The sequence below is a fragment of the Urocampus carinirostris genome, chromosome 5 (assembly GCF_059441175.1).
Source record: "Urocampus carinirostris isolate Australia breed hairy pipefish chromosome 5, RoL_Ucar_1.0, whole genome shotgun sequence".
NCBI classification, from domain to species: Eukaryota; Metazoa; Chordata; class Actinopteri; order Syngnathiformes; family Syngnathidae; genus Urocampus; species Urocampus carinirostris.
Window position 1 is genome coordinate 31,535,650 of NC_142353.1, and position 13,678 is coordinate 31,549,327.

Here is a 13,678-nt window from a genome sequence, read left to right on the forward strand (position 1 = left end):
GTTTACAGGGTGATATTAAGTGATTTTCTTACACCCAAAGTAACATTTTACATTAAGCCAAAAAGTTCATATCTAGTCTCATCTGACCAGAGCACCTTGTTCCACATGCTTGTTATATGTGTTTCCCATGTGGCTTCTTCTAAACAACAAACTAGACATTTTATGGCATTCTTTCAGAAAGGGCTTTTTCTGTTCCCCTCTTCCATAAAGGGCAGATTTATGAAGAGTACAACTAACAGTTTTAGTATGCACAAATTGTGCCACCTCAGCTTTTTAGCTTCAAAATTCAAGCATGACATATACAATCTCTAGGGGCGGTGGGGCGATAAATACTTTTGTTAGGCATTGTACACGTGTGTGTGTTGGAGACTTTGTCTTTATTAATTTAATTAGGCAAACTGTGAGGAATATTTGCACACTACTGAGCCACCACATTATGAAAAAAAAAATTAAAAAAGGATGCTCACCTGTATAGCCCACAATGGATCAGGTCTGGTAACCCAAAAAATCAACTTCCTTTGAAAAACGACAAATCCATGATTATATGATTAATGATACTTGAAACAATAGAAATTAAATAACTTGTAATGAGCTACATTTGTAAGCCAAATTTATATATTAAAATATTTTTGCAGATGGATAATAAAAACACTAGAATAACATAAGAATAATTATTTCCTTTTTTTGGACAAGAAAACTATGTTTACTGAGTTTAACTTAAGATTAAAAAAAATAATTTTTCTCTATTTCCCTAACCAATTATGAAGTTGAGTTATCAACATTTAAAATTGATTATCTTTTTTGCATTCCATAAATACATATTTTACTGAACTTCTGGACTGAAAACTGAAAGATAAGGGGCTGAAAACTGTTACACATCCCACTTTGCAGTTTATTATTGGTTAAAACAAGTATAAAATATCCAATAGATGTTGTTGCAATTTCGAGTTCTGGCCCACCCTTTGTTTTTACTTGACAGTTCAAATCTTTGTGTTTGAAGTCTTAACCAGTGGCGGAAACCTGAACATTTCAAGGGGGCTGACTGAATACTAACATACTGTACATACAATATACATGTAATGTACATTTATATGATTTATGAATGTCATATGATTTTCATATGGATACAGTCTATACATAAGTACTTAGAATTTTTTTAAATATGTAATACATTTTTGATGAAATACTGTGCAGTAGATATTGCTAAAATGCTCATGATATTTGTATGTTTTCTCTTTTTTATTTTGAAATTGTTGAAAGTGTGGAATAGTTTGCAAACACAGTGAGGTAAACTTAAAAACTAAATAAAAAGTAAAAATAACCCAGACTCATGGGTGATTTTTTTTATATATATATATATATATATATATATATATAATTTTTTTTTTTTTACACCTTATTTTAGGTCATGTTAAAACATATTTTGTTCTTATTCCATAATAATCTTTGTCCTTTTTTTCTGAGTACGAGCCAAACCAGCACGATAAAAATAGTTTTTGTTTGCCATAGGTAATTTCAATTTTAAATGATCTGATTCATTAATCAACCATGTAATGGATAACATCCAAATAAGCGTTTGTTGCAGACACAACATTAATTGAAATCCAAACATACCAGTCAATTTCTGGAGACTCCAGTGCTGAATTTGGCCAGCTGCCGTTTCGAATGATTGCACTGTGTCCAGGAAAAAAAAAAAAGGAAATCAAGCGTGTCCATTGTGTCATTTTTGCTTTACCTAGTTACATTCAACAGGTGATAAACTAAAATATAAATACAAATTTAAAAAAAGAAAAAAAAAGCCCCACCATGGGTTCCCATGGGTCTCTTTCAAGTCATCCAGGCTGACTCGGACGATGTAGAGGACGCAGGTAAGGATCTTCAGAGAGAAGTTGAAGAGGCGGATCCTCAAGCCTATGCAATTCCGAAAAGGAAAACAAAACAAAAAAAAGAACACTCAACCGTGCGTTTGTTTTTCAGGTTTAAAGTGACACTGTGTAATAATACAATTAGGAAACTGAAGTTATAAGACTAGTAAATCACCATTAAATGAATATTTCACCACTAGGAGTCTGAACAATTTGCAAATAAGCTGAAGCGTGTGCATTTGAAGAAGACAAACTACTGATTCCTGAAGGAAGCCACCTTCCATGAGACTACTTCCATATTATCTTCCCTGGGCAAGGATCAAGTTCAACCAGCAACAGGACATGGAAGCTCATGTTAATCCCAGCAAGCAAGAATAAATGACGGAACGACGGTTATATACACAGAGCATCTGAAAAAAGCCAATACCATGAGTTGGTCAAAGCTAGTGTAGCTTTAGCAGCTAGCAAAAGAAGCTAATAAGAAGGCCAGTTTAAGATTTTAAGAGCAAACCAAGATATGTCAGCCAATGGGACTCTAAATCAGCTAATCGAGCGATATTGTTTGCAGGACCTGCTGCAGAAGGCGAGTGACACTGAAGGAAGAAGAAAGCTTTATATAGCAGCTCATAATAACCACAGCAGCTAGCGACGATCCTTCTCCTGCAGCAAAGTGGCTAACTCGAGTGGCTAGAGAAGGAAACAGCGGGGAAAAAGTTGAAGATGTCTGAATCACAGGTTTAAGCTGTGGAAAGTAATTGCTCGGTAAGTGTTAAAAGTACCAATGAGACAATCTACCTTCGCTAAATTGTCATGCAGGCTTCCGGAGTAGCAAGATGGCAGCCAAACTAATCAGCTTTTCAAAGAAAGTCCCAAGTTGGTCAATATAGTTAAACTGCTTTTTGCCATAAGTCATGTTCATGAGATAAGCAAATGTGTTATTGGCTTACTAACCGAATTAAAATGTCCTATTTAAAACAATAAAGTAATTTGACACCACTAGGGGTCGCTATATATTACACTGTGTGGCTCTAATCAAGCGTCAGCTGTATTTCCGACTATTTGAGCACATCTTTGTTATTCTGTTTGGCAGACGTGCATCAAAAATCCCAATAAAATAACCTTAAATAATTCTCAGACATAAAAATGGGTCAGTGTCTAAAAAGGGGAGAAGGACAACCCAAAACATTGTGATAAGTTTGTTACCTTGGCTAAATTTAGCCTCAAGTCAGTTGCATGAAAGCAGAATAAATTTTACAAGGCTAAGATTATCCCCAGAGATACATGTGGCCTTTCTACCGTCTCACGTGTGAAAAATGTATGGGTTTTAAACCCCCTCTTCCCAATCCTCCTCAAAACATTTTCTTCTTGGAGCTACACAATTTTCATCGGTCAAACTTTTCGACTTCAGAACGGTGAATTTCCTCAAAAGGAGAGATAATTTCATGCCTGATTTCTGATTCTTTCACTGTCAGAAATTTATGCTGATTGGCTCTAGCTGACCAGAAGGAGGCTTTAGCTGCAATGCCAAAAGCGAAGCTAGCATCAATGTTAAAACGATTTGGAACCATTTGTGCATCGATTTCTAACAATGTGTCCCCGCAGCAAACAATAACATTTTCATTAAATCCAGCTGCTTTTTGTAGGACGATTTAAAGGACATCAGATCCTCATAGTTTTATCTCCCAAAGGATGTTTTTCCCACGTGATGTTTTGATCGTACTTGTTTTTTGCTTTCTCTCAATTAAGCATCTGTTGCTCTTCCTTTCCACAATGAATTAGAGTCACCATATTCAGCATGAAGCCTGATAGGAGGCCTAATTGTATTAACGAAACCCCAAGTGAGACTGAGATGGGGCATTGAGTGTGTTTGAGCGTGATGCAAATGTCTGCTTTAATTGAAGCCCAAAAGTGCCAAAATAAAACAAAAAACAACCCTTTAAATGCACATTTGGCAAAATAATAGGCAATTATTGAATATGGCTCTTAATTTTAAAATAGGGTGTCATTAATAAATACCACATTGAAGTAATTTTTTTTTTTTAATAAGAATTAAATATTTTTTGATACTTTCTTAAATCCTTAACGTTCCTATAAAATTTGCCTAAAATCCCAATCAAAGACATAAAGTAAAATGAATGCTGCTCTTGAATCTTCGGAGTAATATGGACGTTTTTTTTGAAAGTTAAGACTGTAAAGTTTTGTCCCAAACATCAATAATCCCTGCATGTGCTGCTTACGTTGAGTAATCAGATTTCAACACAGAAATGGAAGTTTTTCTTTCTCGCCTGAATTATTTTTGCAATTAAAGGCTTATAATTGAGTATAGCATGGGCAGCTTAGCTGGAGAACAGGTGAGACAATAACTTGAAGCCTCACCTGGTGCCTTATCAAATTTGATCTCAATCTGAAAAACTAAACTTTGTATTTTCCACATTTTTCTATGGGTAGGTTTAGGCGTTTAAAAATGTTTAAATCTAAGCTTAAAACACACTTCTATTCTATAGCATATGGATAACCTATATTTTATGTCGACAATTTCCGTGTATTATTTGCCCTCATGTAGGTTTTAGATCAGGGGATGGTGCAATAATAGGCTGTGGTTTGCAATGATCTGTGGTCTGTGCAGCCCTTTGAGACTCTTTGTGAATAATGGTTATACAAATAAACTTAACTTAATTGCCAAGTTTTAGCACACAAAAAAAAATTAAAGGTCATTTTTATTTAATGTATTTTGGCCTTTTTGGGCTTACCTATGCTCTGAGCTTTCTCGTTTACTTACTTGACCTTTGGTTTTTGATGAAGAAAAGCTTCAGCCGCTCCTTGAAGGTGTTTTCGTTGACGTAGAACTCCACTTGCACCCTGTTGGGAAAACTCAAATGTTCACCTTCATGTGCAAAAGCAAAATAATATCAGTAAATGACATCATTTTAATGACAAATTTGGACTGTAAGCCGCAACTTTTCCCCTAAGCTTTTAAATCTGCGGCTTATGCAACGACGCGGCCAATTTTTGCATTGTTGTCTAACGGCCGCCAAGGGCGCCCTAGCAGTAAAGGTGAGAATGAGACATGTGGAATAAATGTCAAGACCAGAAAGGAGACAGGACCCACTTGCGTTTCTCACAAGTTTTATTGGAAGAAAGAGAAAGGGTTGCGCCCACGATCCGGTGATTGCAGGACGCGGGAAGCAGGTCGGTCTGATACTCGGATTGTGATCCGAACGCAGAAGTGGATCTTCCATGGCGAGCGATGGGGGTGTCGGGGATGGAAAAATGGGTCAGTAGCCGGGACAGGAGAGAAAAAACGTGGTCGTAAGCGAGTCGTAAGCCACAATAGGAGAGAAGACGTGGTCGGGGACAAAAACAGGTTGAAGCCGGGGAACAGACGGGAGCAAAAAACGGGACAGGTAGGAGGGGTCGAAAAATGCTTGCCTAGTGTTAACTGAGGTTCGCAGACGGACTGACAAAAGGGGACAGACAGGACTGGGTACAAGTACTGATCGGGAGCCAATCGGAGCCCGCTGCAGTCGGCGCCAAAGGAGCGGGCATAGCTGAGTCACATACGTAATCATGACAATATATATGTCGAGGAAGACACAAGTTCAATGTAACTTCGTGCTTTGAGCATGAATAACACTAGCATGAAGAGACTATTCATGGAAAAGGTGTCAATCGAAAGGAGAGCGCTAACTACCATATGGGTAATGATTTTATGAGTCTGTTTATTTGTAAACACAAATAATGTGGCGAAATAAACACATTGCAAGAAGCAAGGTCAAATGTCTATCTCTCGGCATTATCATGTGATATTTTATACATATTTTTCACAGTTCTATGCGTTAGCACAGTTCAATTCTATGGATTGTCCTTAATGCAACAAAGCCATTTTTGCGGTCATTAAAGAATCTTAAGACTGCCAGGGGATGTAATGGTTCCACCAATCATTAGTTGTTGCCCTAATGAAAACGAAGCATGCAATTGTCAAGAAATGCAGACAAAGCTCACAAATCATTACCCTTGCTTGGCTTTAACCAAGCGACAATCGGGACTATTATAAACATAACGATGCGATTAAAGCAAGGACATCTTCTAAATCTTCTAAAGGCATGACAATACTTGCAAGTTTAAGTTTTAAAATCAGTTTTTTTTTTAATCTCCACAGAGGGAGTTATTAAAGGGCCAGGAAGCTGACAAGAAGAATACAGGGGAGACTGAAAGCACTATGGTAATTGCGGCTGCCGACATAGGAGTAGGAGGAAGACAATAAGAAATGCAGCATTCCCCTTGCTAATTCCCCCGTCACGTCCAATTGGCTTCGTTGTCATGGATACCGCTTCCAGGGCAGGAAACGCTCACCCGCATGTCTGCGCTCTCAGAAAGAGCTGCAACCTACAAGCAATCGTTCCCACACAAACGTACAACAGCCGGTGCCGAACCACCTGCTTGAACACATGATCGTGTCTCACGCACTGAAGCGGATCAATAATGAATGTGAAAGGGAAACGGACATATGCTGTAGCGAGAAGGGGAGAGGAGTTTACTCAGATTTGCACGTTAAAGCATTTCGAATTGAAATCGGACTCCAGAAGCGAAGATGAATGTTGTGATGTAGGGCTGTTTGAACATTGTGGCCTGTGTTTGTTGTCATTGTCGTGTGGGAGGGTGAGATGACAGTAGTAGCACCCTGCCGTGGAAAGGAAACAATTGCTGTGGAGAGAAACACCGTGGGCCATATATAACATGTAGACCCCTGGGAAATGCCGTCCCCGCCTTACGACCTTTTCAATTTACAGTGCGTTGTATGATGTTTTTTTCAGCCCTTCACGTTTTTTTTCACCATTTACGCCATCAACACCAAACTATTTTGCAAAAAGGTTTAAAATTCAAACTTTGTTTGCGTTCATGGGTATGAAGGGTTACGTCTAGAAGATTCCTGCTATTCTGCGTCACGGCATCATCAAAATACAGACTTCCTTTCTTTTCACCCAGTTCAGACATGGAGATCTAGCGGTACAATACTGTATTATTTGTACTGTATTTACTAACTACCAAAGACCAGGATAACCATGGAAATAAATCTTGCGATTATCAAGGAATAAGAATGAGGCGAAGACATCATTACCATTGCTGAGTAATATGGCTCTTACCAATCAACGATCATATTTTTGTATTTATTTAATATGGCTTGCAGTGATGCTAAAGGGAGTAGCAAAAACTGGAAAACATTGAAACAAGCTTGCAATATTCAACAAATATTAGCAAGGGCACAAAATGACTAACCTTGCTAAATTACATGGCCATAACCAATTGACAAGCGTGACTATTGGTAAAAAATCATTAGGCGATTTGTTAGGATCCAGCACGACACGGTCCTCCAGGAGGCCCGAGCAGACAATTGATTGGAGAATTTCCACACTTGCCTGTAATCACTCTATTACTGACGTTTATTAACAATACTTTACAGAATATAATGACTGCGCTGACAGCAGAAGCTGTAGGATTGTTGCCTTCCATGCTGATGTCCTGCAAGCGCTGTTTTCCCAATTCCTTGAGGCCTGTTTGTGCCCAACACAAGACTTCTTGTTCTCTGACAGCTGTGATTTTGTTCTGGACCATGTTTTTGTTTATCATTCTTTCCTCTCATGTGTGGAACGCATTTTCTTAAATCTTAAACATGTTGACTGGGCTTGTACGTTTCTCCCTGGGTCTGCCTTTGTAAATCTTTAGGCAAATATAACTAAAATATTTTCCACATAAAAATACCAAATACTGTATATAGAAATACAAAATCAACAGATTTTTTTGTCATAAATACATGTATAAATCATATGCTACTATTTAACATATCATGATAAAAATGTAAAAATAATTGCATGAAAAACAACACTTTCCTTTTCACTCCATTTCAATTTGACATTCAAGCCATTCATTAAAAATGAGCAGACCAAAGAAAATGAAATATGGACCGCACACCCACAAGATTGGAAACGTGAGAGAACAATCTTGAGGGTAATTAGCCTCTTTGATCCGTGTAACTTGATATAAGTGTTAAACAAGTGCTAATATTTTGATGAAATGCAAGCTAGGTTGCATTTAAGAAGCTCATAAATCAATTTGTCATATTTTTTTATTAAAAAAGTGACGCACACAGGACAACTATATTGCATTTTTTAGCATGAATATGCCTATTGAAGACTTAAGTGATACTTGTATCCCCTTTTCAATGAATATCATCAAATTTAGTGCTCAAAAATACACTAGTGTTTAAAAGTTTGGGTCACCAAAACAATTTTGTGTTTTCTATTAATAAGTCACACTTATGTTTAGCAAATGAGATGTTTAATGTATATGTTATTTTGCCCGTATTACTATCTTCTTTTGTTGGCCAGTCTCAAATATGGCTTTTTCTTTGCCACTCTTCCATAAAGGCCAGCATCACGGATTCGCCTCTTCACTGTAGATGTTGACAAAACTGTTTTGCATAGACTATTTAACCAAGCTGCTAGTTAAGGACCACAAACTAGTAACTATTACTTCTCTTTCTACTCCGGTCAAAGCCCATATGTGCGGTTCTCTGAGGGGAGTAGTATACAACGTTGTAGGAAATCTTCAGTTTCTTGGCAATTCCTTGCACGAATAAGCTTTCATTTCTTAAAACAACGATAGACTGTCGAGTTTCGCATGAAAGTTCTCTTCAAATGTGATGCTCCATGTACCCGACTAACTCAAAGGAAGGTCAGTTTTATAGCTTCTCTAACCAGCAAAACCAGGGGTGGCGAACACGTTTGACACAAAGAGCCGAAATTTTTAATTGTGAGAGTCAAAGAGCCACACCACGTACTGACCTGGCTGCCATGACAGACAGACATACACAAACACACACACAATAAAAACACATTACATCCCATAACACATAACATAACACATAACACTATTTCCGTTTCGCTTTGCATTTTGCCATTTTGACCATGAGGGTAACAGTCTGCACGCTCATGAAATGTTTACTTATTTCCCCGCATTAGACGTAACCTACGCAGATGATTGGCAGTCAGTTATGTGACCGGAGCAGCATAAACACAACAAATCTGCCAAATTAATTTCAAATTATTATTTATTATTTGTTATTAACTCTCATGGATTCAAGTATGTTTTAAGAGGGTAGAAAAACTAAACATGAAACGAGGCAAAGAACCACAGTATATAGAAAATCTAATGAGGCAAAGAGCCGCATTCTGATTGGCCAAGAGCCGCATGCGGCTCTAGAGCCGCGTGTTCGCCACCCTTGGGCTAAACTGTTTTCAGCAGTGCAAACATCATTGCACAAGGGTTTTCTAATCATCCATTAGCCTTCTAATGCAATTAGCACACACAATGTAATATTGAAACACTGAAGCTCTTGTTGTTGGAAAAGGGCCTCTAATACACCAACGTAGTAAAGAGACCACTCGCTACTTAGCGCTTCAGATATTGCTGGTTCACTGCTTTGCGGATTTTGAATTGAATTATCTTTATTGTCAATGATCAACGTGTCATGCTCTGTGCTCAGAGCAGACGGGACACAGCGTGACTGTCTGTGTGCCCACCCGTGGTAGGCTGGTGAATGCTGCCAATCAAGCAGCCGGGCAGGAGCACAAGTCAATGCGATCACCCAAAACAAATTGGGAAGCATGGTGACAGCTAGTTGCTTTAGCGGCTTGATACGTTGAAAACAAATTCATTAACTAAATCAGACTCTGTTGAAAGTCAGAAGAGTGCAGATAAATGGTTACCACGAGCAGGTGCTTTGTGGATTGTTATCGAGTCCGGGAAGGGACTGAGGCTGCGTCAGGGAGAAGGCAATACAGAGGCTCCGGTCTACTGCCACGTCTAGGCTAATATCTCTCTTAAGCCACCCCTGCCGGGCCTGTATCTCACCAACACCAGATCCATTACCCATGAAACTGAAATCCTGGAGCCAGAATTCGTAGGAAATTGCTCCACTTAGGACGGTTGTATTTCAATAATCTCGGATACCTGGCACAATTTGAGGTTCTGCACTAAAAAGCCTACCAATTTTGTTTTACTATTCTATAACGAAAATAAAGACCATTCCTTCAACTGCAATTCTGTTTTTATTCATTTAGATCTATCGTTCTTATTTTGCTACAGTTGTATACACTTGCTAAGAATAGAATAGACCTTTATTGTCATTGTTACAAAATGGGTTGAACATATTGTGACAACGAAATTGGGCATGGCACTCCAGTATCACATTTAACAGTAAGGATAAAAGTAAACAAAGAAGATAAAGGAACAAAGAAGATTAGGTTATAATTTACACAATATTTACACAAGAAAAGTGCACTAAGGATATCATCTCAAGTTTTTGAAGGAATGTGTTGTTTTTTGCTGATTTTCACTTAATGTATGAGGTTTTGGTACCTATTAACCACGATAACTGAGGGATTACTGTACTTTAAATAAAATCAATGATTTTTAATTTTTTTTTAGATGCCATTCCCCAAGTTTCCACAGCGCTGAGCAAGTGGGAAGCAATTGTCTCCTACAGTATTTCTTTTACATTTGAGTTCTACAGCAAAAGTGACGGCGCATAAACAATAACTGACAAAAACCCAGCAGTGCATTATTTCCAATAAAGGTCGACCTCTTTCTGCTGTTAGCAAGCATTTACTCCACAGCCTGGAATCGCCACTCTATGCCACGACAACTTCCAGCAGCGCGATGACATTCAATTTACTTAAATTGCTTTGTAAGCGCTGCAGAAGCCGCACAGCATCCGCCTTTCTCCTTCTCAGCAGTTATTATATTTGGTATTTATTCTCGGTTAGAAACCTCAGTAGCGATACAAAGGTTTCAGCCGTGCTAAAAATATGCACCGCTGTCCTCAATTTCCAGAAGGCTCCATTGTCTTCTCCTCATATCATCCTCTGTTGCCTCAAGAGGAGAAATTATGAAATTGGCTCCACAATGCTTAAAAGGCAAATACATAACATTGGTATAATCGCTGAAATGGGACTTTATAGGAATAAAGAGATGAAGAGAAATGTGCAGGTATCATTCACTTTTGAACCCATGAGTCATTACCTGCTGTGGGAGACAATGATAAACAGAAGAGAACAGTGGGGTTGTTCAGAATAAATCCGCAAAATTAGAGCTGTCCTATTATCATTTTTGATGTAGCACAATTTGAATTATTAGCTTACCACCAAAGGAACCTTGACAGTTCAACAGAGACTGTGTGAAACCACGATTATAAATTGGCTTATATTAAAAGTGAAAACAATGACCAAGGTAAATCACTACATTTCAAATGTTACATAGGGGTGTGGATTTGGCATAAATACTATATCACCAACTTTGAAATTCAAATTATAAGTCCAAAATCAAGAGCCTTCAGCTGGTACAAAATGCTGTCGCGAGGCTTTTAACTAGGACAAGAACGTTGAATCACAGAACTCCGATTTTAGCTAACATGCATTGGCTCCCTGTTAGCTTAAGATGTGATTTTAAGTTTCTGTTGGTGTTATACAAAATAATGCATGGACTTGCTCCTGCATATCTCTAAGATTTAATTTCTAAGTTCCGGTCCGGAGCCTTCACTCTGAAAATGCAAGGCTACTAGTGATCCCAAGAGCCAAGAAGAGATCCGCAGGTTCAAGAGCGTTCTCCTTTCGGGCCCCGGTGCTGTGAAACGCTCTGCCCCCCGAGATTCGATCTGCAACCTCAGTGTTTAAATCTAGGCTTAAAACACAATTCTATTCTATAGCTGATAAATGACCTATATTACTGACAATATTTGTGTATTATTTGTTGTTGCAACATTCGTTGCAGCCTGGTCATCCTGTAAGAGGGATTACCTCATGCACAGTCCCCTTCTCAAGGTTTGATTTTTCTCATGTTGAGGTTTTTGAGTTTTTCCTTGCCCTCATGTAGGTTTTAGATCAGGGGAGGGTGTAATAATAGTCTGTGGTTTGCAATAATCTGTGGTCTGTGCAGCCCTTTGAAACTCCTTATGATTAAGGGCTATACACATAAACATGACTTTAAAAGATGTGTGACTGATTAGCACATGTCTGACCATTTTCTGTTCATATTCTATTTAATTTTTTCCCCCCAACTAATTAACACATTTCTAACCGTTCATTTCATGATTTACTAAAAGATAAAAATCTGACACCTTAGGAAATGTATCCTCCTTTTGGACAGAGTTTAATTTAAATTCTGCATTTTTAAAATCAAAATTTGCATCGTTTAACATTAGGCAGTAATGCAAGGAAATTAAGAACAGCAGCTTGTGGCTGCGTCCACAAGAATTAGCTGGATTTAGCATTAGTAGTTAAGGTCGGTGAAACTGGCATTAGCTGATTAATAATTTCGCAATAATTGCTGAAGGGATGCTATTGGCGAAAGCAAAGTGATGCCATTCGCTAATACGGAACGCAGCCATGTTCGTAAAAATATGCGCTTAATACAGATGATGGAACAGACTTGTACCCAGCATCGGTCTGACGATATTTCCATGTTTTCAGATTACGATCTTGTTTAAATCTTTCACAATCTATAAAATCATCATATAGCCGACCCCTAGGCTTACGATTAGCAATTACTGCTTGTGTGATGCAGGTCACGAAAACAAAGATCGCCACTACAACGGATAGCAGGTATTTTAGTGAAAATGTGAATCCGACCAGTGCCTGCTGGAACGCTATGGGTTCTAGCGACACTATGTTAACCTTTTTTGAGAAGTATTTCTTGTTTAAATTCACCATGGGCTAATATTGTCTTATCCTTGACCCCTAGGCTTACTTTTATCATTTACTGCCTAAGTGGTGTTAGCCGTGAAAGTGAAGATAGCTACCAAAGGGATGCCATTTGCTAATACGGATAGCGGCTAAGTTGGCAAAAATATGCGCAAAATCTGCTGGACTGCTGTATAGTTTTTCAGTGACGATCTGATGAGCTTTCAATTTTTTTGAGATTACAATTTGATTTAAATCCTTCACAAGTTATGTTTAGCTATTACTGCTTAAGTGATGCTAGATACAAAAGACATGCAGTTCGTTAGTCCAATTAACGGTTCTCTTAGCAAAAACATGCGCTAAATCCAGACCAGAATAGTCCCCTAGTGACGAGCTTTCACTTTTTTGAGATCAATATCTTGTTTATATCTTCAACGATCTTACATCTTCATATCGCTTACAGTACATCTTGAGACAAGTTTTTCCTTATTTCCAAAACAAAGCACAGCTGTTGGATGATGCTAACTGACAGCTGATGTTTTGGTGTGGACCGCCAAAATAAAATTGTTGAGATTTCAAGTGTTAGCGGCTCGCACTTATGATAAAACCACACTGTGTTAAAATATTTACGAGACTCATTCCAATTTTTTTCGGATTCCCTTCCCTCAGCAAAGCAGCTTCCAATCATATAATTCAGTCCTTTTGACAGGACCGAGAGACGAGAGATAGAGGTGAAGTGTGTCAACATGCTTGAAGCTGGCCACTCAGTGTGACTCCAGGGATTCAAATCCATTGTCTAACATTATCCCCAGATCATAAATACATGAAATGTCATTGGAAAATGCACAAAGAAAGTCATTGAATCTGGAATCGAAGACTTCTAAATGCATGCAAAGTGCACACATACAGTAGATACATACAGTAGAACCCCAGGATACGACGTCTCCGCCTTACGATGTTTACGGTGTGGAAAAAAAATGTTTTATTTTGCCCTTCTAGTTCGAATTTTCCCCACTATATCAACAACAAATGATTTTGCATTGGTTTGTCACAGCATCATGAAGATGTTTTTGTCTC

The 13,678-nt window shown here is 38.3% G+C and overlaps 1 protein-coding gene across 1 annotated transcript in view; it reads right to left on the bottom strand.

The window, feature by feature from the left end:
- LOC148366045 (potassium channel subfamily T member 1-like) overlaps positions 1-13,678 on the bottom strand; it is a 118,935-nt gene that overhangs the window by 52,988 nt on the left and 52,269 nt on the right. The window contains exons 5-8 of the mRNA XM_088336461.1: positions 4,645-4,724; positions 1,806-1,911; positions 1,615-1,674; positions 468-516 (exon numbers count right to left, since the gene is read on the bottom strand). Of these exons, the coding sequence (XP_088192587.1) occupies positions 468-516; positions 1,615-1,674; positions 1,806-1,911; positions 4,645-4,724 (295 nt within the window). The remainder of the gene's footprint in view (positions 1-467; positions 517-1,614; positions 1,675-1,805; positions 1,912-4,644; positions 4,725-13,678) is intronic.